Raw genomic sequence first — 27,856 nt, 5'->3', positions numbered from 1 at the left:
TTCGATTTCATGTTTTTCTATGTTTTTGTCTTGTTGTCCTTTGATCCAGTTTTTCCTCTCATGTCAACTTTGCAGTGAGATTTTCCTTGACATTGTTGTAATCATCATCACCCCTACCATCATCATCATCAATCATCTTTTTCATCATCATAAATTCATATTCACCATTATTATATTGATATAACTCTTTTCAATAGATTCCTCTCTGACAACTGTACAATCGTACACAGTGTTTGACTTATATGTATATATGTATATGTACATATATATGTGTGTGTATATATATATATATGTATATATATATATATATATATACATATATACACACACATATATATATGTGTATATATATATATATATATATATACATATATATACATATATATATATATATGTATATATATATATATATATGTACATATATATATACACATATATATTTGGGAATATATTATTTAAACCTAGGAAAAGAGGAGCATAATCCCAAAGAAAATATATTAGTATCCCAAAGTAACAAAATCATGCATGTTTAAATGTATTTGTCCATAAAAAATAAAGAAAAATGAACATAATGGATGGGATCTGGTTTTATTTACAAATTGATCTTGGCACTGTTTTTTGTTGTCTCTTTGCTGGAAACTGGAATGATCATAAAGAATACTTTTGACTATCGAGCATAACACTCTTGGTATTATAATAGGTCAGTGACCTGCGATAAAAAGCAGGTTTGAGAGACATAATCTTTCTTTAAAACACAATAAAAGATAAACAATAAGAGGGAAAAGAACAACATTAGAGAGTTGACCAGGAGGGAAAAACAGAAATAGTGTGTAGAAAATGTATTTCACTTCAGATTTACACCGTGGCAGTTTCCTCTTTTAGGTAGAAACCCTGTGACATCATGTCGACTGACATTTTTTTCCCCCCCTCAGCTATACAGGCTCTCCCCACGTCTCATCAGGTGCACTCACTGGTTATTGTTAAGGTGACAACCCAATAGAGAACATTGATTCTTTCAAAATTCTTCTTGTAAAGCAGCATTAATTGACTGTGGCAAATAAAATGAAGGAGACAAAAGTAACTGAAAACCACCAGTACAGACCTACTACCTCGAGTTTGGCAGGCAGGTAGGGGCAGCTGTCTAACATTTATACCTTTTCAAACAAGTGCTTGACTGTTGATCCAAAGATCTTTTGTGTGAGCAAACATAAGGATATGTGTTGGTGCGTGTGTGTGTGTGTGTGTGTGTGTGTGTGTGTGTGTGTGTGTGTGTGTGCGTGCGTGCGTGTGTGTTTGGGTGTCTCTGCATACACATATTCAGTGCAAACACATCTTGACCATGGCCCATCAGCTCTTTTGTGTCAACTGAAACACATAAATCTACAGTATCGTCCGTCCCTGACCATCTTACTACCTCATTTCTTTTGCAGGTCTCTGTTGCACCTCTTCAAAGAGATAAACTGTCAGGCAGACGGACTTGCCTTTTGTTTATCCAGCCTGGTGGCGGGCCGACTGCTGCCAAGCGGCCCCCACCCCCCCACCCTGCCAGAATCAGGTCCTAGCACAGCCCAATGTACTTGAGATTGTTCTGGATGATCACGTCCGTGACAGCGTCGAACACAAACTGGATGTTGCTGGTGTCAGTGGCACAGGTGAAGTGCGAATAGATCTCCTTGGTCTCCTTATTACGGTTGAGGTCCTCAAACTGCCGCTGCACATATACAGCTGCCTCCTCATAGGTGTTCTGACCCTTGTAGTCAGGGAAGCACACTGTCAGTGGAATGCGTTTGATCTTCTCAGCCAACAGGTCCTTCTTGTTGAGGAAGAGGATGAGCGACGTGTTGGTGAACCAGTTGTTGTTGCAAATGGAGTCGAACAGGCGCAAGCTCTCGGCCATGCGGCTCTGTGTGGATGTGGAGAGAGAGAGAAAGGAAATATAAAGAAGATCACACCGTGAAGACATTATTTCAGAAAAATGTAATATTTACTTTGAAGCAACAACCCAAACCAGCCCGATCCATCACACAATCAGACCGCATTCTCACAAGAAGGGTCATGTAACCCAAGAGAGGAAATTAGACCATGTACGGCGTGAGTTGAGGGGGGAAATGAAGACAGGAAAACGGACTGACTGGCGAGCCAATGATACGGCTTCTCTGTTATGTCAACAGAGACTTGAGACGCAGACACGTGAAGTCCTGCGTTTGAACTCTCTGCACATTCTCCTCTGAAACTGCTGATTACTTGCTTTTACCACTATACCGTGAAATGATTGGTGACAGAAGGTGACTTTACTCATTACAGATACATTTCGCTGCTGCGAATAATTGAAAATGTGACAATAACTGTCACATCTGAATGGATCACACGGAGGCGGAGACTTCTGTGTGTTTACACTGAGGACAGACTGCTACAACGTTCTCTTCCAAGCCTCTTCTGCACCGTAACTGCTCTGGCTGTATGATATTGTTTTATTCGTCAGCCTCAACTTCATAAATGAATCTTAACAAAGGTCTTCCAAACCATTAGCATTAAGGACAGGGACAGGACATAACAAAAACAAAAAAAGTATTGTGTTTGCATTGGGGCAATCTGTTGGTTTTGGTACAGAAGAAAAAGATCAAATGTGTGTGTGTGTCTGTTGATTTGCATGTTTGCACCATGTGCTTCGGTACAGTTTGCGCTCGTGTGACGGTGAATGTATACGAGAAAAGGCAGCTGCTGGCATGTGGCGACTGGCCAGTAGCTTGTGACTGGGAGGTTGTCAGATGGAAGACTGCTGTTTGAAAGGTTACAGAAACAACATGGTGCTCTGAGCAAATCACAAGATCTGCACAGCATGAAAACAGATACCGAGGGGAGTATCGCGAAGGATTAGACAATCATAGTGTGGATTCAAAGTTAGCCTTGATTATTCCGTGTTGTAAGTGCACTATTTTTGGAAAATGATGAAAAGCCTAAAGTTATGAGAAAACAAAGTTGCGTGTAACCTTTATATGCAGTCCAAGTTTTTACATCGGCTCATTTAAGTGAAAAACTCTACATTATTGGATTATTTATGTCCATTAAAACTTCCTTGTTGTAATAGATCATATAGAAAAGCAGAGTGTGTTTGTTCAAATTTGACAAAGTAGCCCCTAATAATAAATACATCCCTGAAGGAAAACTGTTGAAGGGACAAAGATTTCCAAGAACACACTTAAAATATTGAACCACAAGTGCTGCAACCTAAGATAATGTAAACCTATTAAACAAATAAAATGACATAACACATGAGGAACAAACTAAGGCTTTGTTCACTACAAATTGCATAAGAATGTGTCTGGAGATCCCCGTTGCCCTGATCTTCATTCATTCATTCATTCATGTGTCTTCCTTTCTGCTCCCGTTCTCTCACATGTTGTTACCCTCACAATGAAACATAAGCTATCCTTTCTGTATAAGTATGTTTCCCCCGGGGACTAAGACTGGCCCTTAAACAATGAACACTAGACACACAGTCATGTCTGGCTGCTTGACCTCACTCCTCCTCGCACGGTGTGAAAACGAGAGCTCAGCTAGTACGGCAGGAGACAGCAAGCTGAGCCCGCGAGTCTCACCTGGCCACTACGGCGCTCCTACAGCCAGACTTTCTTAATGGCGAGGAGGAGGAGGGGGATGAGGGGGATGAGGGGGAGGAGGGGGAGGAGGGGGATGAGGGGGATGGTACCACCTCAGAGCACTGAAGCATGCAGACTACCTTCCTTCGCTTCAAACACACACAACCAACCACTTCTCTCCCCCTCTCCTCTTCCTGTCAGAGTAGACCAGAGGCGCAGCCTTTAATTAAGTTTAAGTATTAATGAAGAAGTCATTGCTTAGTTTACCATAAATACAAATCACTTGAGTGTATAGCCACCCCTTCTTGTAAGAAGGAGTGCTTTGCGCTTATCTCCCGAGATGATTTTCTCTGTCGCCATGTTTTTTTCTGCTGTATCTGAAAATCAAAATGTTCTCCCTTTGTGTTTTCCCTCTCTGTTTGATTGCTAATATCTATGTGGCAGCAACACCGCTGGGTTTAGATTTCAAAGCAAACATTAAACGCATTTGTACACAATTGACCATAATGTTATTCTTGCTCTAGAATCTCACCAAAATCACATTTTTGATTATCAGCTATACGCACACATTTGAATTACAATTTTGTATAATTGCCTGTTCATGTTGCAGATGATGTCCAGCTGAAGGTAGACGTGTTCACTTACATGTCTCACTAAATCTTCAGACTCCAGGTCATCTTAGAGCGTTTTAGTAACATTTAAAGTCAATTGAATCTGGACAAACAAACAACAAATAAATACAATAAATAATATTTTGCTAATGTGTAAAATATTGGTAAATGTCCTTGAATTCCGTTTCCTGGAAAACTCTTTTTTTAAAACACCATTGTGTCAAATAAAGCAATTCAATTGGATGCTACCTTTAATAACCCATTAGGCGGTTAAGATGCTGTAGCTAAGGGAGGGAGAGTATTCCTGAATACCTTTCGAGACAGCAGTCTGACACCTTCCTGTTTTGGAGACCTGATGTGATTTAAAGTTAGCGATCAGGTCATTTCACGTTCACATCAGTTCATTAGTTGTCTCTGCTGAGGCTTTAAAGGATAAAGCTCACATGACAAACTTTAACATAAAATCATGAGACACCCGTGATTCCTGTCCACTCGTCTTTCATGTGACGGGAAATAAATTCCTGTTTTTAGAGATTAATACAAAAATAATTGAGCCAATAGAAATAGAGCTGACGCTGCAGTCAGTGTCTGCCTTGATGTTTGGCTAACACAAGCTTAAACAAGCGCTATAACCTCATATCTAGGCTTTTCATTTTCACCTCACATACACAGGATCCGCAGCAGTTGCTCAGCCTCAGCCATTGCATATAAACCTGCATCACACATTCATGATGTTGCACCCACAGACAGTCACCCAGGCACACAATAGGACGCACACATACACCTCACATCTATTCTCTCCAGCGCCGCTGTTTGTTGCACAATCCCCCCACCCAACAACCCACCCCACCCCTCTCTTCTTCCCTGCTCTCCCCTTCTCATCCTCCCTTCCCTAGTCACAGCTCACTGTCAACAGCGCAGGATTAGGAGCGTTTGACTGGCCTGTTGCTAAGCAACAGTAGCCAAGGCAACCGATTCATTATGAAGACAGGGATGGGACAGGGAAAATGCATCAGGGGATGGGTTGATGGGTAAATGTTATACTGTAATTATTATGGTGTATTTTCTCTCTTGCGTGAGCCGGTGCATTGAAACTGAACCGGCGTCGATCTCGTCAGACGAAGTTTGTTTTTCTGCTCGTGTGACATTTGTCAAAAAGCTTTGAAGATTTAGACCACGGAGCTAATTATTGGACACGACAAGCCATCCTTAAAAAAACGACACTTTTTCCTTCAAAGCAGCTGGATGTGTAAATTTCTGGATGTGTGACTGTTTTCGGGAGCCGTTAATTAGTGATCACCGTACATATGCTTGCACAAAAAGAACTGATGAACCCTCAAAACTTCCAATGAATTTCGCAACAAACGCTGTGCTTTGCCTCCTCCCGGCGTGCCATTCAACTCCTATAATCCCTGTTGTGCTTCATTCTAACACGCTTGTTAACCAAGCATTCTGCTACTGCGGTTCTTCACCAAGATACGGAAGAGTCAGACTAAAATTGATGAGTCACCTTTGGTCCAGAAAGTTGAATCAGTGACTTTTTTTTATCTCACACAGGTTTGTGCCATTGGACATTATTGACTCAGTTGTGTGAGGAGAGGTGAAGGAAAGGAAAGGTTCGTGTTGTGCTCAGGGCCATTAATTAACAATCAATGTATATGCTGTACAACAGCTTTACTGTGAATGTATTCAACATTTCTGAGATGTTTCTTCATGGAAGGCTTAACCGATAAATGTGTCAAGGTCATACCTCGACGGTACTTTCTGATATGGTCTCGGTTCTAAAATCTAGTTTGTTTATTGTTCAACCTAATAAATACGAGTTGCAGTTATTCTTTAAAAGGTTTGCTGTCCTGCGAAAGGATAAGGCAAGGATATGGTTTTTGTTCTTTTTTGAAACATCTGTTGTGTCAGGATCCAGAATCCCTGTCTGACCCGTTGTGTGTTTCCCCTGATCTCCTCTCCTCATGTGTTCTGTCATTCCCCTGTTTGTTATTGTGTGCCATGTGCTCTGTGTTTGTCCTCTGCCTCCAGACACCTCCCATGGCCACACCCTTGATTGTGCACAGCTGAGGACACTCCAGCCGATCACCTCCTGCAGCCTGACACACCAGACTCAGGGCCCACTAATGAGTCCCTTGTCTCTATATAAACTCTGGTCCTGCAGTCTGGGGTTGTGAGGTCGTACCGTCTTTCACCCGCTTCAACCCCGTGGCATCCTCTGCCCTCCTTGTGTTCTACGGATTACACTCCGCTGCTCTGCCCTCCTTGTGTTACACGGACTACCCACGGTGTCGAGCTGCCAGCCCTCCGGTGTCGAGCCACGGGCCTCACACCGTCGATCTGCCACTCGGGTGTCGGACCACGGGCTCCACACCTTCCTGTCTTAGTCAGGCTAAATAAAACCTGTTTCCATTAACTTCTGTCTCCTGTGGTCTTGCGTTTGGGTCCTACCTGTGAACTCCCGTGACATGTTGAGCTCTGCACAGTTATCTCCTTTTCGTAAGATCCGACCAAACGGAAAGAAAACATTTTCTTAGAAATATGTACACATTTCCCCTGAGAGCCGCCTGCCTACGATCCTGCTATTCATTATCATTCTTGCTCTACTTAATAGTCAGTATCTGTTTTCTGGTCCATTGAGATACGTTGCCTTGTCTGTGTTTGGAGCATTGAGGCTGACATGTGTTTTGCTCTTCAGATAACTGTGTTAGAAGCATGTTTTATGCCTAACATACTGAGGGCTTCAGGATATATTTGATATATTGTATTTTGTAGGTATTGCATATTAGTTTGTTTCAAAACATTATTGTTCCAAAAGAATAATATTTTCTCCGTATATTTACTAATCTGCTTAATTTTATTTCTGCCGTTTTCTACACCACTGTAGCTTGTTAGTATTCTTCTCTCTCTGCACCAGAATCAGGGTCAGTCCTTTGCCCTCACATTGTAAAGCCCTTCATTCTTTTAATATGAACTGATGCTTAACCTCATTTAACAGAAACCAAATCGTGTTTCACTGCTGTTATTTTCTCATGTTGTGTCATGTAAACCTTGTAACCAGACTCACGTACAGTACACAGATACAAACACTCTTCTTTTCCTCGCATTGCAGATTTATTTAGCATGTAGAGGCTCGACGATGTGTTAGGTAACAGCTGTTCGGCAGCGTGGCGTCAGCTGACTGTGGTTATAGAAGCGGACGGCTCCAATATGCAGGAATTCACGAAGGAGCCTTGTGTAGATGCTGAAGGAACCAAAGCAACATTAAGATTAGGACTACACTTAAATTTAAAATTGCTGCTGCATTATGCCGTCTGCCTGATGGTCCTGTTCATTTATTAAGGCGTGGCCCGATGTCCATAATGGCCACCATCATGTGGTGCTGGTACAGCCTCTCTTTCACAAATCTGCGGGCACAGTATAAATGTTCAGCCTACGTTATACTAATGACTGTACCACCTCAGCCACGACATGAATGTGTTTTTATGTTACTGTATGAGTGCTTTGTCACTGACGTGTTCGAATGTACATATTTATTCAGCATTACTGTGGTGTGACTGCACTAGACTAAATACACACCTCATGCACGGTGTGCTGTTCAATTTTAAATGTGAGTAGATCGTCTCTCCAGGTCATACTTTAATAAGCTGTGCGTCCTGATACACTTCTGCACATTTCTTCCATTTGCATGTTCTATCCTAATGAAGAATAACACTCTGTGTGCTCATCACTCACTTTAAAACACATCTGACTCTGAAATGTACAAGACTTATTTGGGCTCGTTCAGCTGATGTCTGGCGTGTCTTTGTACAAATGCAGTTCACGGGAACACAAAGGGCTTTTTTTGTGAGCAGGTTTCACTTGAAACAGATCAGGCAACATGTTACAGTCTGGCCTCAGAAGTAATCATGTTACTTTGTCACAAGTTTGCCATTGTCCAACTGAAGAAACCCCCGGTGTGTTCAAAGAGAACTTCGGCTTCACGTGTTCAAACACATAAACTTGTAAAGGAAGTCATTAATTCAACCACAAACCAACCATGAAAATGTCAGTTTTAGCAGGAATTGTGTTGGTTCTTTAAGGATGTCTTTCTTTCTGGTACTTTTGATCCATTGCTGGATTTTCTTCCTCTCCTGTCTTCGAATAATACAAGTTTTGTTTTTTTTCTAGCACCTGTGAACTCCCATTGCTAGTGCCTTCACAATCTGTTAATTCTCACAGGTACAGCCTCACACTTTATTCTGTGAACTCAATTAACACCATACTGCATTTTTCTCCTCAGACTTTATTTTTAACCTGTAAAACTATTTGATTTCATGCTATAACCCAGCACGGTGTACTCATGTTTTATCCAGGGGAACCAATGAATTATCAGGCCAGTTCAGTCACAGGAATGACAAAGTTCCCTCCTCAAGTTATTTCTTGTGTATAAAGAGGTGTAAATAGACACTGGAATCTCTGTAGGAAAGAAATGTGATCATGCCTGTGAAGAAATAGAAAATAGCTGGCCCCTCATAGCTGGTCAGGCCTAAAAAAGTAAAACAGAATCTATTGTTGACCTTCCATTGTCAAAAAGGCCGATAAACAAGCAATAACGACCCAACTATTCCAAAACACTCAGATAACAAAACAGATATGCTAATCGTTCAAATTCCACAACCATGAAGGGGAGATAAGGAACGCTGGCCACTCTCATCCAGACAGGTTTGAAAGAGTTCCACTACCACATTAAGGCAGTGTGAATGCGCTTCACCCATTTTTACGAAATCAGTCCATTCATGCCCCCAGACAAATAACTTTGGATTAGGACCATTACATTTGAATAAGACTTTCCCAATTGTTCATTAAACACAACTGAATGAACTGTAGAGGAATAACATCAGCTAGTAATGCTTTTTAGGATGAGAATAACGATGCATAAAGTGGTCCACCTTTGATCCGCAACTTTAGGTATACATTTCATTTTTGTACAGATTGAAAGTTTTGCAGTTGCTGTCTGTAGCTGTAGACCTACACTTAGTAGAATGCATTTTAATACTCTTGTTTGTTTAGGTCTGTTAACCTTCTTTGAATGATAAGCTGCTTTAGGAATCTTTCAGTCAGCTAAAGATCGTGCATTTGGAAATGCAATGTACTTTATCTACTTAATGAAATGCTGGGAAACAATCATATTTTTAATTCATAATTGCTGCATTTCAAATTATTAAAGCTCTTTCCTTTATTAAAATATGATTGTTTAAATTTGAAGTAATCCTCAAACAGCCCAGTTTCCAAAAATGATTTTGGATATAGCCATTATTTCTTTCAAATTAAATTTGAAATAAAAATGTGTATGACGCAATCATTATCTTAATTGCTTTGACAGAAATCTAGATACCAAGGTTACTGGCATCTAAGATCATGAGTCAAATAAATGTTATCTGTCTCACATAAGAGATATTTTCTCCCACTTGAATTATCTCACATTGTGAGAAATAATGGTCACACTTCGTAAAAACTTAATTATAAGTATTTGTAGAATGTGTGCTGATTGGGTTGATATCTGACCTCTGTGCTAGGGAGAGTGGCTGCTGTGTGCAAGCATGTGTTGGTGCACACACGTGTGCATGTGCATACATTTACTGTGAAAATGTGGGCCCTTTAAAAAGAGATCTCTCTTACCGTCTGGTTGTCCTCGTAGAGCTTGAGGTCATAGCCACTTAGCTCGACACAGAAAATGATTGCAGTCACGCCCTCAAAGCAGTGGATCCACTTCTTCCTCTCCGAACGCTGTCCGCCCACATCCACCATCTTGAAGGTCAGCTCCTTGAAGGTGAACTTGTTCTCCACAATGCCGGTGGTCATGTCGCGGGACCGCAGGATGTCCTCTACAGTTGGGATGAACTCAAGCGCAGAGATGCGGTCCAGGTCATTCAAGTAGTAGGCAGTGTTATCCTCTAAGTGGTACTCATTGGATCGTTGAAAGCACTCCTGGACCCCTGAGTCGGCCCACAGACGCTTCATGACCCCCTGCAACTCTAGAGTGATCTCCCCTTTGCTCTCTGCTGGCCCTGTGAGGGCAAAGACCTGCACAGCATCGTAGGCGCGATCGGGATTGTGAAAGTCGATCTTGAGGGTGGTGAGCGCGCGGATGATGCGGGTGAGCGAGTCGATGGCATTGTACAGGATGAGGGGCTTGTACTCCTTGCAGGCCTCCAGGTTGAAGCCACCGCTGTGGATGATCTTCATCTGCTTGACGATGGTGCTCTTGCCCGAGTTGCTGGTGCCCAGCAACAGTAGCTTGATCTCACGCCGCTGCCGCTGACTCTCTGAGCGCAAGTGGCGGTCGATTCGCCGCGAGCGCCGCGCCGCTTCCTTCTCCTCCGAGCTCTGACGGCATCCCATGGTCCTCCACCACGTGGTGAGCGCAAAGGAACTCGTGCTGCTGCTTGACGGGAAAGCAAATTACAACGAAGTGGTGACCTAAAAGGAGCTAGTGGAAGAGTTGGAGAGGGTTTTCACTGAAAGGTAGGAACGTGCCGGTGAAGAGGCAGACAGAACTTCACAACAGACCGATTTAACACTAGACAGGAGAGCCACCACACTGAGGAGTGGCTCAGGACTATTTCATTATTTTTGTTCAGGGGCAGTCGGTGAGTCCTGTGTGGGCAGAACCCAGACTTGTGGGATGCCCACACAGTGCCTGGCACTGAGGGTTGGACTGCCTGCTGAAGCCAATGGAGCCGTGGTGCATAGCAGGGGCTCCCCCTGATGAAAGGCTCTGGACAATAGCTGGGGAACGTTGCGTATATCAGCAAACAAATTGTTCGGGCTTGATGCGTGAGAATAGCAAAGCCCCCTCACTCTCCTCCCACATGGCTCTTGTGGTACGTTGCACTCGTTTGGCTTCTACAACCGTCCACCTCACTTCGATATTGGCCTGTTTTGTTTGATGTTCCTGATCAAATCTTTTCCGCGTCTTCTGTGGTGTGATATCTCCCCAGCAACTGAAGGGCTGCGAGTCTGCCAACACATAAGACAAAAAGAGAAGAGACATGAATTGCATGTTCAAGACAAGTAAGAGCAGTTTCATCACTCTCCGTTACATCAATAACATATTAAAAGAATAGTTCAACATTTTGTAAAATATGCTTCTTCTCTTGGAGATAGAAGGATTGATCCCACTCTTATGTCTTTGCGTTTGATTAATAGCTGGAGCCAAGAGGTAGTTAGCCTAGCTTAGCATCGAAGCAGGGGGAAAATAGATTTAGAAATATCTTTATACTAAAACCAAAGAGTCCAGCAACCAGCACTCTGCATAGAAGTGCTTGCTGGATGGATACACTACAAATTATTGTTTTTGCAATTGTGCCATTCAAACAAACAAGTGAGCTTTGGCGGTACTGGGAATCATATTTTCCAACTTTGGAGAAAGGCAGACTTTGTTGTGTGCCAACCTCCAGTCTTAATTGCCTCCTGGCTCTAGCTCTGCATTATCACACATGACAGTAACACCGATCTGCTCATTTCAATTTACTGACTAACAAAAATAACGCATATGACATGTAATTCTTTATCCATAAAATGTAAATTGACTGATTAGCAATGAAAGCCCATACAGTCACATGCATACTGACCTGCACACTTCCCATTCAACCATTGTTACCCTTGTTCTGTGTACGCTGCCTCTTGAGATAGCTGCTCCTAATAGTTACACAGCCCAACTCTCTCCCTCGGCAGTCCTGTGTTACCATAGACCCTGAGCCAATGTAGATCTCAGCTCACCACGCCCAGACATTTAACACCACCGCACACACGGACGCTCATTATATACACAATCAAGGTCAAACAAACGCATAGCAACAGGCCGAGAAAAACAAACTCTACTATTTGAAAGGGGAACGGGTGCAGGATTAACATGACGCATGTGTTTCCATGTAGCCAATGGCAGCATCTTCCCCCATTCACACTACAATGCAACACCTCTGACTGTCGTACTCTCAGAGATGCTCAGCTTAATGCATCAGGTGAAATGCTTATTTACTATCGCAGTGGAAAATAACAGGCTTGAGCCAGCAGGTACCTCTCATGCTTTCATTCCCCATAAAGCCCCCTTTCCTTGCCCAGATATATGTGCTGTATCCTTACGATTGTACGTAGTGATGATCACAAAAATTAAAAAGATTCTGGTTTCACTCAGCTCCTACTTTCATATATTAGCTGTTCAGGAGGCAGATCATTTACTTTAATAGAACAAGTACTGAATTATAATACGTTTGGGGACATTCAAATAAAATAATGTCTTATGGGATATGATGAAAAAACAAATTTGGAGCAGTGAATGCCTGTGTGAATCTGTAATAAATAGATGCACATTGAAAGGAGCTGTATGCTATTGGCTGAGTAACACATGTGAAATCATACTGTGGCCTAGTTTGGTTGGTGGAACTATATTCTGCAGACCTATCACATAGAGAGAGAGAGAGAGAGAGAGAGAGAGAGAGAGAGAGAGAGAGAGAGAGAGAGAGAGAGAGAGAGAGAGAAAGCATTTCTCAGAGCTCAGTGAGTGAGGTCCACTCTTCAGATGACGGAGAGGACAAACAGAGCAGAACAAAGCCATAACAAAGCATCACAACACAAACAGAGTGCAGAGCATTGTTTCCTGGCTTCAGGCACCTGACTTCCCTCTCAAAATGGCATAGCCAGCCAGACCGGTTAATGCACATCACTGATTTTGAGAGCCTACGAAACACATTAAAGCTGCGTGTGAAGTCAATTTGCTATTTCTGGAAATATGCAACACTTCCGCACTTTTTGAAGTCACACCACTTTAAATAATTGCTGAGGAAGTAGTGTACCGGAAGTGCAAAATCAGTGTATGTTATTATCAAATGTTATTTGTATTATTAATATTCCCCATGCTGACACCCTAATAACTGGAGCATAACGCAGAACGACAAAACAAAAGAAAGCCTTGAAACTTAAGTTTTTAATAATAATAAAAAACAGTAAAAATTAATTAAGAAAGTGCCTACAGGATAAAAACATGCTTGCTGTTTGTTGAAATAGCTCTGAATGACAGCAACAACAAATAATATATCTTCTCTATTCCACATGATGCCTACAGTGTCATCATCTGTACTCATTAAGGATACGTTTCCAGGCTTACCTCCTCTGGCAAGTCCTATCTATCCTCATATATGTCAAACCGTCCTCCAGAGAAAAGGGTGTTACGAGGACACCTGTGCTACCTTGGCTCCGGTACGAAGAAGAGGCGTGTCACTTTAAGAGTAAGTGAGTGGCGGTAGAGCCATGGGGGCCCCAGAGGCCAGCATCTCAATGTGTCATGAGGTGCTGAGGTAATGTGACAGCCGAGATTAGACCGAGCTTGGTCACTCTCCTTCACAGCTCCTGCTGCACACGGCCCATCAGCTCTCTCTCCAACACTCTCAGGTGCTTACCTCCTACTATTAATTTACCATGCTGCAAATAATTACAATCCCGCTCTTTATCAGAGATGAGTACATGTAGTCTCAGTGTGTTTCTGTTGCACAACAGTCTCTTCCTACCTGCTGCAGTTGTTGAGTCCACAAAAATGCTATTAAAATGAAGGGTCAATCAGATTAGGTTGAGTGGTGGTTTTAATCCATCAGGGGCTCAATGTAATTGCTCACACAACATTTGTTGGAAGAAAAATGCATTGTATGGTATCTACAGATGCCATGCCAGTTTTGGACAGAATACATTCTCAAAGTAGAAGTCTCACATTGATGATCAAACACACACAGGAGGTACCAGTGTTTTTAAATGCTGTGGATATTTGTAGCCGCTTGACACTTGAGAGGATGAGAAAACCAGGCGGTCAATTCGATTCAAACACACCGAAAGCACAACTTTCAAAAAGAGGAAAGAGTCGGCAGGTACACCCTCATCTGTGTGCAGGCTCAGTGAGCACATCACCAGGTAAATAGTGACAATGAACTCAGTGTTCCAGGTCAGTACACATTGTTAAACTTATGTAGAGCATTCAATTGTATCAGATGCTGTTTTAAAGGGCCACACAAGCGCGCTAAATCCATTATGTGTTGCTGTGAAATCAATCTCACCGTGTGCCACTGAAGACACATCATTTAAATCAAATCACAGAGGAGGAAGGAGGAATTAAAAGTGATGCTGTGGTGCAGCGGTATCATGCGCCACGAGTCCCACTTGTGCTCAGGTGTGTCAACGATGAGGAAGAGCAAATGCAGAAAATGTATTTATTTCAGCGAATGAAAAGCAAAAGTCTGAGAAAAGAAAGGGGGAAAGTCACGTGTCTCTTTCAGTCATCTTGTAATGCTTTATGAATGAGGCGGGCAGGTGTGTGGTCAGCAGTCTTGCATTTTAAGAGGGATCGGATGAGGTGTTCCAGTGGGAGTAAGCCTGCAGTCGACAGGCAGTAGAATACTGCACTTCACGAACATCTGCCGTCATAAATAACTATTGTCTTCAGCGGGGGACCAGCAAGCAATCATGTTTCTCATTTATTAACCAATTAACCATTTACATCAAGACCAACTTAAGCAAGGAAATTGCAGATTTATCACGGCTAAGCAGGCCAAGGGCTTGGCACTTGGGAAAGTGACTGAACATAACTCGGTTGAAACCTATATGGCCGTGAATGTGTTACATTTTGGGCAAATTGTTATCCCGATGGTTAGTGGTAGCGTCTATATTGTGAATTCCTGAATCTTTAATGTTCATCTGTAGTGGTCCCAGTGATATGTGTTCACACAAGCACATAACTGATCGCAGACGAAGGCCACTGCAAAGCCTCATGACTCAACTCATACACTGCCATGGATGTAAAAACAAAAAGGGACATTACACATCAGGGGGAAAATGCTTTGAAGATAGTACGCATGGCAGCATATTCTTTCAATTTGTGTACGGCTTCTGGTGAATCGTATGCTCACACTGCGAGCCCTGTTTTTTTTTCCGACGAGATAGTCAGAGGTGAGTAATACTGAGCTATCACAAGTCATGCTACTGACTTACGGACTCCTAAACAAATAAACTCAAATTGTGCTGTGGGCACACAGACTACTAGACCATAATTCGTGTCTGCTCTGGCTGCAGTCTATGTTCACTTTAAAGGTACAAAGTGTAAGATATGACCAGAGCTTTTGTTTTAAAGCAGTACAAAAACACTCCCTCATCTCTGCCTCCCAAACTCCCAGAGCGTACTGTACACCAGAGCGTACTGTACAGCCCCCGGTTCGTGCCTCAATAAGCACACTGATGGCTCACGTAAACTAGAGGCCGATGCCAAATGTGAAAATGATAAGATAGCCGTGTTATCTCGAAGAGCTCTCAGTGTTTTGGTTGAATTTTGCAGGTTCCTGCCTTGCTGTTAGTAGTTGTTTTTATAACTGATCACTAAATTTAGATTTTATGGACCCAGTGGTAGAGGTGAAATGTTAGGCATTACACAGTGCACCTTAACGGCTGCAACTTGTCATGATGTATTGGGGAGCTGCGACTCCCGTTAACTCCTTGTTCTATAAAGAATTTAAAAGCAGATACGGGTTTTTTTCTCTCTATGATGCGAGGTAACTTTGCATCTGTTTTTACAGAACGCTTTATCAGTGACCAACAACCCTCTCTTCTTCAACATCAAAATGCGGCCACGTTCATAAAAGCGAAGGGGCAATTCGCATTGCGCAATACCTTGAGCGTCTTTCTCCTCACAGCGTTTCTTGGCATCTACTGGCAATTTGTCTGTGCTTTTTTTTTGAAAGTGCAACAGCCAATGGTGTAACATTACTCACTCACCTGGTAAGTATGGACAGACTTTCACATTTATAGTCCTGACCCCGCTTTGCTGCGGTCCAGCCAGAAATGATGCTGGCGCTCATTCAGCATTGTCATCATCGGGATTATACAGGAAGGCATATGTATGGACAATTGAACCTGGGCTATTCAGACCAGTATGGACCTCTGGAAATGTGACTCTTTGATGACTGAATGGTAATTCATATCCATACGCCCCATGGGTTAGCAGACCTACTGAACCTTATGTGTTGCCATCATCGCATTTTCCCAACAGCCATGCATGCTGTCCATACATGGTGTCCATATACAGTGCTAGAGTTTTACTGGGATATAAGAGTGATTCTTACAATAATATCCGCAACCCCAGGAGTGAAACAGTAGCTCATCCCCACATCTGCTATAAATCCTGCTATTAGGCAGTTCGAGTAAAACGGCGATCAAAGCTTTTGGCCGTGTCGGATATTTATGAGCTCTGTGGCAACTGTCACGACCAACTCTATATGCGATCTTTCAGCTCTGTTTCATAGTCTTTGTTTTCAACATTGTATAAAAAGACAGATATGATTGTTGGTATAATTTCCACACAGGGCAGTGATTTGAAATGTACCAGGGAAGAGGCTGCTGACAAAAGAAATCACAAAATAATGTCTGTGCAAAGGTAAGATATTGAATATTGATATATATATATATATATATATATAAACATTGCTTGGTTGGTCATTGACAAAGCGATCGTGTTGAGGCTGTAATCATTGGAGGTTTTTAAACATGTATACAGGGGCAATGTTCCGACATGTTCTCTTGCCTTTTTAATAAAGCACTGTAACTTTAAATATTCCAATTTGCATATTTTAAAAGACATAACACCCCAAAGTATTTTTTTATTGTGATTATTGAAATAACAAATGGAACCAAAATGAGATCCACCTTGAAACAATACATTTTACAGCTTGCTTGAACTTAATCCAATCAACGAAATAAATAAAAAAAGAACAATGAGCCTTTCATAAAAAAAGGACACGGGTGGGGTCAGTAACATCAAGCAGAAGCAAGCGATTGCAACACGACATGAATTCATCTCAAACAAGCCTTTCATGAGAAAGAAATGTTGGAATTTAATCAAGACATGAGGTTTCAATCTTTGCATCGCTGAGCCAAATACTGGACCACAACATGTTTTTGGATACTGTTTTTGGATACTTGTGTTTGGATACTGTTGTCTTTGTATACGCGTTGTTTTTGGCACCTCTGTTCTAGACTACTATCAGCTGTAAAGTCCCATGAACAGTTGCTGTGGACTTTGATGACGCCATGGTCTGTGTTTCATCTTTTACCGACTGATACGCTGGCATCGCAAATGAGACACTCACACCTTTGTCATTTCTCATGAAAATAGTTCATTTTTGCCTTTTATTGGTCTGGCTATTTCCTGAGGTCATTGCCAAATCTGGTGTGCGCTTGCTAGTCTGCTCACGTGGTCTAATGTTGGAGCGTCACAACCACTCATTTCATTTAATTGTCAACAAACAAAGGACAAAGGAAGGATGTGTCGCAGGGTTACTTGATAAACTGATGACTCATTATTTGATTGGTTGTCAGTGTCATTCATGACCAGTTTGATAAAGTGTAGTCTCAATGATGAACGATAGAAATAGATCTTAAGTTAAAGAAGATAAAAAAAAAAACACCTTAAGGGGCAAAAATTATAAATGATCAACAAAGTTGGCATTCTGTTTCTGTGATAATCTCACCAGTTTTCTGTCTGTTTGTGTTCAATCTAGATGAGTGTAATTTATTATTTTTCTCAATTATATGGTGGGGAGGGAGGGAGGAAGGGAGTGGAAGGTTTTACCATGTAAACATATTCAATATGTGATTTTTATTTATTTTATGATTGGAAATAAGACACAGATTTTAAAGGGCTGCAGCTGTGATCCAGAATGACAAGAACATTTCCCATCAAAACAATTATGCCATAACTGATATGTTGTTAAATACATTTACTTCTCACATAACTCAAGACTTAAGGTGGAATCTTTGAATCTGAAATGGAAAAAAAAGATATTGAAATATACCTTGTACAAAGCAACATTGACAAATGACCTAAACCCAATTCAAGCAGTTATATCACCCAATCTTCTTCTTTTTTTGTATGAGTATCCCATTTAATCACACTCTCTTGTTTTATCCTGACTTTAATCTATTCAGGCCTGCTGCCTCAGAGTAGAGCCAAGAGTCTTAAATCAGTTGCACTACTGGAAAGAGTAGTAGTGATGTGACCAGTCTGGCAAGGTTTCCAGGAATTCCTACATCTAGCAACTTATACTGTACACCATGGGAGCTTTTGATAAGATGGCGCTGGCTACTTTGGCGATTATAATCTTAATCTGTCAAAATCTTTTTGCCACAATAAACGTGGGAACCATGAATGGTTAAAGAAGGGCGGTTGTCCTTTAATTCCTTCCAATACGCCTGATCATCTGTGTGAATAGATGCTAACTGAGTGCAAGTGGGTAACTTTCCAAGCGGACAGAAATAAGATGTAAGTCACAGGTGGGTGATCTGCAGGGAACTGCAGGGTTTTTGTTTCCCTAAACTGGACATACTGAAACTACAACGATGTGGAATCTGGGATAAAAGTCAGACAGTCAATTTCATGCTGCTAACAGCAGAATGATAGATCAGTATCAGCCAAATGCCAGTTGCTAACACAGATCCCGTTGATAACATTATAGCATGTGATGCTTCTGAAAAATGTGGTGTGTGCCTAGAAGCCTAATAACTGAAATACATGAGGGGTTTTTTTTGTGCATCTCTCAGTGGAATGTAATAAATGAAGTCTTCCAACCAAGAAGGCCTGCGTCTGTGTGATGAGTCAGAGCTTTGTGGTCTCTACATCCTATGTCAGAATCATATGAGATATAGGTCGCAGGCAGAGTGATCCTCAGCACCATTCAACAGTCTGCACCATTTTATGCAAGGTTGCCTTTGAGCCTGAAAGAACTGCGTCCGGACTCTGGCCTACTTTCCAGACAATAATCCGGTCCATTTTCCAACACTAAATTCGGTCTGCTTGTATGTCATCTGTTCTTGAGAGTCAGCTGGTGAAAAATGAACAAGCAAGGGACCATGTCATTCAGGCTGAACAAGAAAACCTAGTTAACCACATTTACACAGTGAAGACACATTTCAATTGGCTGTCAAAGAGCCTCAAGAATGAGCCTGTCAGCAAAAGTGTGTCTAGGATTTCTCTACCAGAAGACTCCTGGGGGAATTGTGTAAGCCTCTAATGTCATATAGCACCTTCGCTTCACATGTCAGGAGACTTTGTGTCGAATGGATTTCGAAATTGATGTTGTCATTATAGTAAGGGGCCGTCAGACGTTTCTTTTGTTCTTGTCGTAAAGCTTTTCGGTAAACTCAAAAGCTCGGGAGATCAGTTCTGTGTCGCTTAATGAAAACTATATAAACTTGTACTAATCAGTACTTTTAAGATGGATCAAATGACTATGTGATGTAAAATTGGTTGAAATCATGGAGAATTATTACCCTTTTCTGCAGCTCTACAGGGCTTTATAGCTTATAGCCTCCTTTAGCAAATTGGTATGGTTCTGTGTCCTGCAGGCTTTTTTGCACACAAATAAAAGAGAGGAAAGCCTTGCATCAAAATGATAGACAGAAAATCTGTTTTCACACCACAACTAGCTGGTGAAGAGAGTCAAACAGCTTGCGGAAATATGTTGGTGGGGATCAAAACGGAGAAAAAAAGTGCAGTGGATACTGGATTTATGGCCTGTAAATATGACTCCAAATGAATGCTAATGTTGCTCCGTGTCTGCTGGATGTGGGAGTAGAAAACTGTACGCCAGCGATATGGTGGTCGCTGGCTAAGGACACTTTCTTTGTGCACCCATAGTGGCAAAAAAATGGAATAATGCAGCCTTAAGAGAAACACTGTTCTTAGCTCAGGAAATCTATAACATGCATGAAAGTGTGTCACGTTTTATTTTTCCAGCGATGTGAATCTACCTGTTCATTGTGGATGGACCAAATCATCTGGGAGTTGAAGCTAAATCCAATATAAGCTAGTACGGTAAATTGAACTGTCTGTCATTGGCTTTTTCAAAAGAAATCCGATGGAAATATAATCATCAAACCCAGTTGTTGTAAACCCTTAATTTAAGCCTCACAATTGTTTGTTCACAATTTCGTGCTATCGCTTCATGTTATCGTCATTGACATGCATGTCCTGCATGCCAACTTCATAGAAAGTTGCCTGTATACTGTACACATGTGAGGACACTACTCATTCATTATGAGAAACAATGATGGGCTGTGTTCTCCTCTCTACTCCGCCAAAACAGTGGGCTGTTTGGAGACGGGGTGTGGGTCAGGCCTCTGTATGCTAGATACTTTTCATGATAATGCTCCATTTAACGTTCCTGATCTCACTGGATGTGTTCCACCCTTCTCCAATCCAGCGGGTCGCACTGAGTCACAAGGCCGGCCGGCGATGACAATGGCATGTTTGTGCACAGGGCTGAGCTATGGGTAGGCTGTCTGATGCGAAGGGATAAGATGGCACAAGGTGGACACTAGAGTCTTGTGTTGTCACTGATGTGCACACAGATGTGAGCAGACGTGTGAGTCTTTGGATATCTGCCTGAACAGATCTTTTGCTGCTGGTGCTTACAGATGTTTTTCTGCCTTCATACTCACTATATCACTTCGATCAAAGTACTATAAGCAGTCTAATCTTCATTCAAACACTCCAAGGTAAGATTCATTTGGGTCATGACAGATAAGATAAATGCTTTCTGCAACAGAAATAAATTGTGGGAAACGGACACTTTCAGGCTTTGTGGAACCCACAGACGTTATCTGCAGTTGGGGATTTAACAACTGGAACAGGAAAAGGAGAAATAACTACTACAGCACACGCAACAGCCATTGAGCCACATTATCAGCACTGTAAAATAAATGCTGTAAGGGACAATGATGAGATGCTAAAAGGAATAAGAGTAAAGTATCTTACATATTGCAGTAGGGCTGGTTGCCCCTGCAGAGCCTTTGCAAGATTTAAACCAAATGATGAAATCACCATCGGAAAAGGCCACACCTATATTTTAATCAAATGATGTATAATCTTGCTCTATTGCCAAGCCCCAAACTGATGCCAGCCAAGAACTGAACAGTTATATGTTTTATGGGATGAATGTGTGGGTAGGGGAGAGATATGACAAAATGGCACCTGTACAAACAGGGAAAGGCAATTATACTGCATGTTAAACACAGGAAATCAGAATTGATTTATCTACAGCAGTGGACTGCAGAGGTCACTGACATGCTCCACCAGCTTTAATCCACTTTCGGGTATTTTCTCGGAAAAGCAGACGTGCACGCCCTAATCAAAACAACCTAATTGTTGTGCTGTAAATGTTACGTTGTATCTAAGAAAGCCTGCAGTATTCACAGATTCATGCAGGCACATACGTGCGTCCATGCATGCACACACACACTCCCTTCGTTTCTTTCGGTATAGACCAACATCCCTCACCAGTAGGCCATACACTCCCTCATCATACCCCCCCCCCCCACCCCCTCCCCATCCCTCCCTCCCTCTCTTCCACCTCCTTGTTGTCATATGACCGCTGTTATGTGTGTGCAATGGAACACAACGTTGCTCTGTTAGTCCCCTCTGCTCTGCCCTCTCAGATTTGAGTGCTGGAAGTAAGGCCCTCTCACTCGCCGGCCTCAGGAAAACAGACAGGGCCCTGTATGTGACGAACAGCAAAGATTAGAAAGGAGGGCGAAGAGAAAGAGAGGGATGAATTGAGCCCCCCCCCCCCCCCCAAAAAAAAAGTACTCATTAACAGAGCCCCGCCCTGAGATTATGTTTGATTCAGCTGACAGCTTTCCTCACTGATGCTTTACTGTCAAGTCCTTTATTAGTCCTCTCTGCACCTGTGTATGTCGAAAAGACTCGTCTGCCAAACAGTGTCTCCTTGTCGTTTGTGTGGAGATGACACTTTGTCCCTGTACCTGGCAAGGATTAAAGACCCAAAACAAACACAAATGCTGAGCCAGCTGAAACAAAGCACTGCCCTGCCTGAATATACAGAGTGACAAAGCAACTGAGAGATCTGAACTCTATGGACCGCCATGGTGCTAAAGGGTATTTCATCGCCTCTGCAAGATCACTTTCAATGTTAATTCCCACTACCACTAAAGCAAATGTACAGGAAGTGGTTCATTCTGGTGCTCCCTCTCCAGGAAAAAAGGGACATCTTACATTAATCATTTTATTAAGTAGGCTGCCGAGGGAGCTATGTTTGGCCCCCTTGGTACTTAAGTGTAATAGAGCTGAGTTTAATTGTTCAAGTCGACGGTGTGCTCACCTAAAAGGTGTAAGATGGCTGAAAGTGCACCGGACGGGGACATTGGCCTCCTCAGCGCTCGAGCTGCCACCTCAACAGCCACTGTCACTTTAAAACCAAGTCTGTCCCCGCTGTCCCCTGCCATTATGTCACCCAGTGGAGTGGATGTAGCGAGTAACAAAGGAGGTGGAAGGAGGTCAACTCAGCATAGGCTCTGTGACACTATTGCTCTCATTTTTACATGCATAAAGGCAGCTTGAGTGGCAGCATGTACCGGTACACTGCATATTACCGTTGAAACAAAGGAGAATAAATACGTCAGCTGTTGGATGCTGTTGGAAGAGGCTCCATGCTTCATTTATGTGACGTGTATTCCACTGGTTTAAGAATTCATGTTGAGGTTTGTGTATTTGGCTTAAAAAAAAAATCAGACAAATTGTATTTCTTCCAATATTATGTTCAATATTATGTTCAAACAGTCTGAATGAGGGTATGATGACATTTTTCAGTATGTACGTGTGTGTGTGTGTGTGTGTGTGTGTGTGTGTGTGTGTGTGTGTGTGTGTGTGTGTGTGTGTGTAAGCATGTGATTAACCTTCATATTCCCCACTGGACCTCGTCATCCATCATTTTAAAGCCAAGGGCATTCGTGATCTCTGACACTTTTTGACAGCTTGCAGAAGGAAACTGTAAATCCAACAGAAATAACGATTGTTGATTGGAGCTTTTGTCCCAGTGGATGTGACCTTGCTTTGTCTTCTAGTGGTCAACAAGTTGCTGAGACTGCAGAGGAGAACACGGTCAAAACTGGACAAAATCAACAACGTCACTCTGAATTGTGGGTGAAAAACACAGACGGCGACACACACACTGTCTTACAACATGTTGTTTGCATGCAGCACATTTATTGTTGAGCACGCAGTTCTGATTGTGGCTGTGATATTATAGGCCACTGTTAAGTAGTTGACATGGAAGCAACATGACGTGCATCTTCTCTTGAAATGGCATCGTGAAGAATTAAGTTTCTGCACATTTTGGTAACCGCCCTTAAAGCACAACTCAGACCCTTTGAAGTTTTAATGAAACCAATACTGCACTGATTGCACTGACAACAATGCATCACTTCAAGCAACCCACAAAGGCTTATTCCAATCTGTCAGCATTACACGATGACAGCGATCAATATTCCGATCCAGTTTAATTGCGTTTTATCTCAAAATTGAATCAGGCAACATTACACACGTTCAGCAAAAGTGTCAATCTACTCCTGATCCATTTTGGTATCAGTAGTGCTCAAGAGATAAGGGCATGGTGGAATTTATCCACCATCTTTGCCTTGATTCACAGATGTCTCTGGTACTCGATGTGAGCTGCTGCCGCCGGAACAATCACAAGCACATCCAGCGTTTTGGTTTTTTTTTTGCTCAGAAAAGCGCTGTCTTTCTACACCGACATGAAATGATCACGGTCTTTCCCCCTCTCTTTCATCCAATCTGTTCCAAATATTCTCTTTCCTTCAATCTCTCTCTTGCTCTCTGCTGCATCAACCTCCGCCCCTCTGCCCCATCTGCCTCCCTACTGTTAACCCCCCCCCCCCCAGCCCCCTCGACCCCTCCCTGCACTGGTTCTCCCTCTCTCTATCTCTCCGTCTCTCATGTAACACAAACACACATACAGTACGCACAAATACACATGCTCTCCTGATGCTGCACAACCAATCCCAACCCCACCCCCCCCCGCATTGACAGAAATACAGCAACACTCTGTTACAGATGTGAAAGATTATTGAAACAGAAAATGTCACAATCGTAATGAACACGCTCTGCTCCCCCCCCCCCCCCCCCCCCTTTGCCCCCTCTCACCGTTAAGATTTTACATTCACAAACAAACATAACTTGATATAAATCCCAGCTGGAGATTGTTAATGAATGCTGAGGTAAATTTCCCCCAAAGAACAGCAGACAGAAAGCTCCACTCAAATCCTACAACGTTCCTGTGCTGCTGTCAAGCCACAATTTGCTCGCTTATCCCCGTGCCTGTAAGCTTGGTGGGATATGTGCACTTCCCACTGCAAATTCACAATCAGTATCTCGTGAAGCCAGTTGTACTGAACACCTGATAGTGTGCTTTTACTCTCTCATTTCCCCTTTTTCCATTTCTTAGCTTATGGCCTGGACAGACAGACCGACAGACAGACAGACACACACACACACACACACACACACACACACACACTCACACACACTCACACACACACACACACATCTTTGACGGATCCTTCACTTGTCCTACATACAGTAATTACATTAAGCATTCAGATAAAAACATTCTCTACGGATCGAGGATGCTCCGGGGGGGATGATGAGTCAGATTGCAAGCATAAGATATAGCAGCGTCCGTTGGCACAGAGCTAGCAGGGTGGAGGAGGGGACTGGACAGGCTGCCTGCCTGCCTGCCTGCCTTGGTGCCATCTCTGAACATCACCTTCCCCATTTTATCAGGAAAACATACTTGCCCTCGACAGAATGACTGCAATGGAATGGCATCTTGCTCCACCACTGTGTCCAAACCAGACCAGCCTTGCGGTGATCACAAAAAAAAAAAAGAAGCTTTGTGTCTGTTTGAGAGTAGTCAGGCTTACCGTGTTCACAAGCCAGCATCCATTTACAAAGGATACTGCAGACAAGCCCTTACAGGGAGAGAATGGCTCTGTGCAATCCACCTTTAGTCCTGCTGCTTCATCTTCAAATCTTCCTCATATTCACAGGGTCACACACACTCAAGTACATCTCTCTCTCTCTCGCTTTCAGCACTCCACTTTCTCTGTCTTATTAACGTCTGCGTTCTATATCCTCTCTTGTTTGCTCCAAGGCAGTTGAGACACTGCAGCGATGGGGGTGGAGGGCGTGTATATATGTGTGCGTGTGTTTGAGTGTGTCAGAGACAGAGAGGCAGAGAGAGGGAGTGCAGGACAGAAACGGAGGGAGGAGTCAGCAGGGATAGAGAGAGAGAAGGGGAAATGGTCAGGATTAAATCATGAGAGTAACAGACAGAGAGAGAAAAACAGGCTTTGATGGGCTACAGCAGCGTATCTTCATTTCATGCTATAATGATAAAATATACATTTGCCTTTCAGAAATCTCAGCCCCTCCGGCTGGAATGGAGATGATACAGTGAGTAGATCTGTTTCTTGAGCTATTATATTTGCTGACAGAGCAGCAGGATTGGCTGTGTTTCATTGATGACTGAAAAAACATACAAGATAGGAAGAGAGGGAGGAGGAGGCGGAGGAAGGGACTGGAGAGGAGAGGAAGAGAGGGGAGGGGAGCAATGACGACAAAGGAATGGGAGGGGGATTGGACGATGGTGTAATGTGCTGTTTCCGTGCCAACTGTTTCTGTGACAGTGGGACCACTTCCTTTATTGCTATTGGCTGTAACCAAGAATTGATAGAGGCTTGGGCAAATGAGGCAGCATGCCATGGGGTGTGAATGGGTGGTGTCTTTTTCTGTTTCTTTTATTTATTATTTATTCTTGTTCATCTCTGGTTTTGCTTGACTGCAGCCACAGAGGAACACATGCACGCATGAACACATGGAAACATAATGATCGCAGCGCTGGAGCATGATGTGAGTTATTGCTTTGTCATTATGGATGCCACCAGTGTGTAAAAAGACTCCTCCCTTCCTCCTCACGCCACACACACAAACACACTGTACAACAGTGGGAAAAATCCCCAGATCGGGTTGCTGAGGGTGTGTAGTGTGATGAAATTTCCTGGACATCAACCCTGGTGTCATGAACTGTGAGATAATTAATGGGCAGATTGCCAAAGCAAGCGCACATCTGGTGGGGGTGAGCAACTTTGCCTCTCCCTGACCTTTCATCTGGCCCTTGTAATCCGGTCTGGGAGGCAGGTGGTGTAATTGGTCTCATTCTTTCTCCCCGTCACTTTCTCCCTCACTGTAATCATCAATTACCGTAAACAGACGCTCAATCTCAACGTACAGCCGCTTCCTCTTTAGTGGCCATTTAATATTTGCAGAAATGTATCGGCTCTCGGTTTCGGCTCGGGAAGTGAACTCTCTGTACTTCTCAAAAATGAGTTGCAGAAACCTGCAGACAATAGTGTATAATGTAAGTCAGGTGCATGAAACTGCCATCTGCCACAAAGCCACACTGGGAAGTCCCTACGTATCCATTTCAGTCACATTAAAACACATCTGACAGGTGCCTGTTCCGAGTAGATGTCGCGTACTCAACAGCCTTGATTGTAAGGTTGTTTTCACTTGGGCTCAGCGGCTGTTGTTTTACCTTCGAAATATCAAACCTGTGACGATCCACCTGAGCACATCACACGGGAGTGTGATGTGCTGAATGAGAAGATCTATTAGGCTGATAGAAATACAAAGTAAGAATCGGTCAAGTTCCTGATGGTCACAGGCAATGATAATCTGTCATTTTGCCATTTAACAACCACTTTGCCTCCTAAAAGGTTCTTCACACTTCTTGGCTTTTTAGTAGCTATAGCTCACCGGCTTATTGTGGTCTCCTATCATTTTAAAGCTGCTATTGTCCACTGAAAAACACTTTTATAACAATCACAGGCCTCTTTGCTGTAGAATGACTCAATGTAAGTGCATCATTTTTAACAACTAGCCTCACAAGTAAGACTCTAGTGGCAACCTGTCAAGCAACAGTTACCCTATATACCCTTGCATGTGATTGGTTCTGATATTTGAGGCAATAACAAATGTGCTCAGTCTTTGCTTCCTTCATCTAAAAGCTATTTATAAAACAACATGTTTTTTTTGTCAGTTGGAGACCTTAAAACATTAATCATGCCTTTGTATTTTTTTACATTTAGATTACTGTTATGATTCTTATTCCTCTTTGCAAAACCGCAGCAGCTGTTCGCCAAACGAAGAACAAAAGATCTTATCCCCCCCCCCCCCCCCCCCCACCCTGTTAAGCAGTTCTATGGTTGCCTGTTAGCTTCAGAAATGATTTCAACATTTCACTATTAAAGCACAGCAGGCTTTGTCAGACTTAACACTTCAGCTGCAGCACAGCTCGGCCCTCTGGGAGAGAGCTTGGTTCGTAACAGAAGGTGACTGAGCTCGCACAATGTCCAGCGTGAAAAACTAAAGCTGCGTTGTCTTTTACATCACTTCAAAAGACGTGAAACAGTTTTATTGCATTTGTTTGACTGCATTTCTTGTTCCTCTCATTAGTGGACTGATTTATTTCTTCACTGACTTGTTCTTTAGTTTCTCAAGGTGTTCTCTGCCAGCGCCGAATGACCCCTTCAACATTTTTCCATCCCTTTCACGCCCCATAAACCTCACTATCCCTTTTTTGTCTCTCCCAGATTGTCTCTGTGCCTCTCCCAGCTTCCTGTCTCCCTAATCCTTAATCCTGTGGAAATCGGTCAGGCAGAATGAGCCAGCTTTGATCAGGCTCTCATATCAGG

The 27,856-nt window shown here is 42.7% G+C and overlaps 1 protein-coding gene across 1 annotated transcript; it reads right to left on the bottom strand.

Moving 5' to 3' along the window:
• Nucleotides 1-452: 452 nt before the first annotated feature.
• Nucleotides 453-25,236, bottom strand: gnaz (guanine nucleotide binding protein (G protein), alpha z polypeptide). The gene is made up of 3 exons (XM_079289814.1): nucleotides 25,025-25,236; nucleotides 9,875-11,215; nucleotides 453-1,903 (listed from the first exon to the last, which is right to left on the bottom strand). The coding sequence occupies exons 2-3, from the start codon at nucleotides 10,595-10,597 to the stop codon at nucleotides 1,559-1,561; spliced, it is 1,068 nt and encodes a 355-aa protein (XP_079145940.1). The 5' UTR covers nucleotides 10,598-11,215; nucleotides 25,025-25,236; the 3' UTR covers nucleotides 453-1,558.
• Nucleotides 25,237-27,856: the final 2,620 nt, after the last annotated feature.

This window comes from Melanostigma gelatinosum, assembly GCF_949748355.1.
Source record: "Melanostigma gelatinosum genome assembly, chromosome: 18".
Lineage (NCBI taxonomy): Eukaryota > Metazoa > Chordata > Actinopteri > Perciformes > Zoarcidae > Melanostigma > Melanostigma gelatinosum.
This window is presented reverse-complemented; position numbering and strand designations above follow the sequence as displayed.

Excerpts from the sequence above, each read along its gene's own strand:
- gnaz (XM_079289814.1), bottom strand. The coding sequence starts at position 10,597 with ATGGGATGCCGTCAGAGCTCGGAGGAGAAGGAAGCGGCGCGGCGCTCG. Across the intron at positions 1,904-9,874 it reads TCTACGAGGACAACCAGACG|AGCCGCATGGCCGAGAGCTT; the intron begins GTAAGAGAGATC and ends ACATCCACACAG.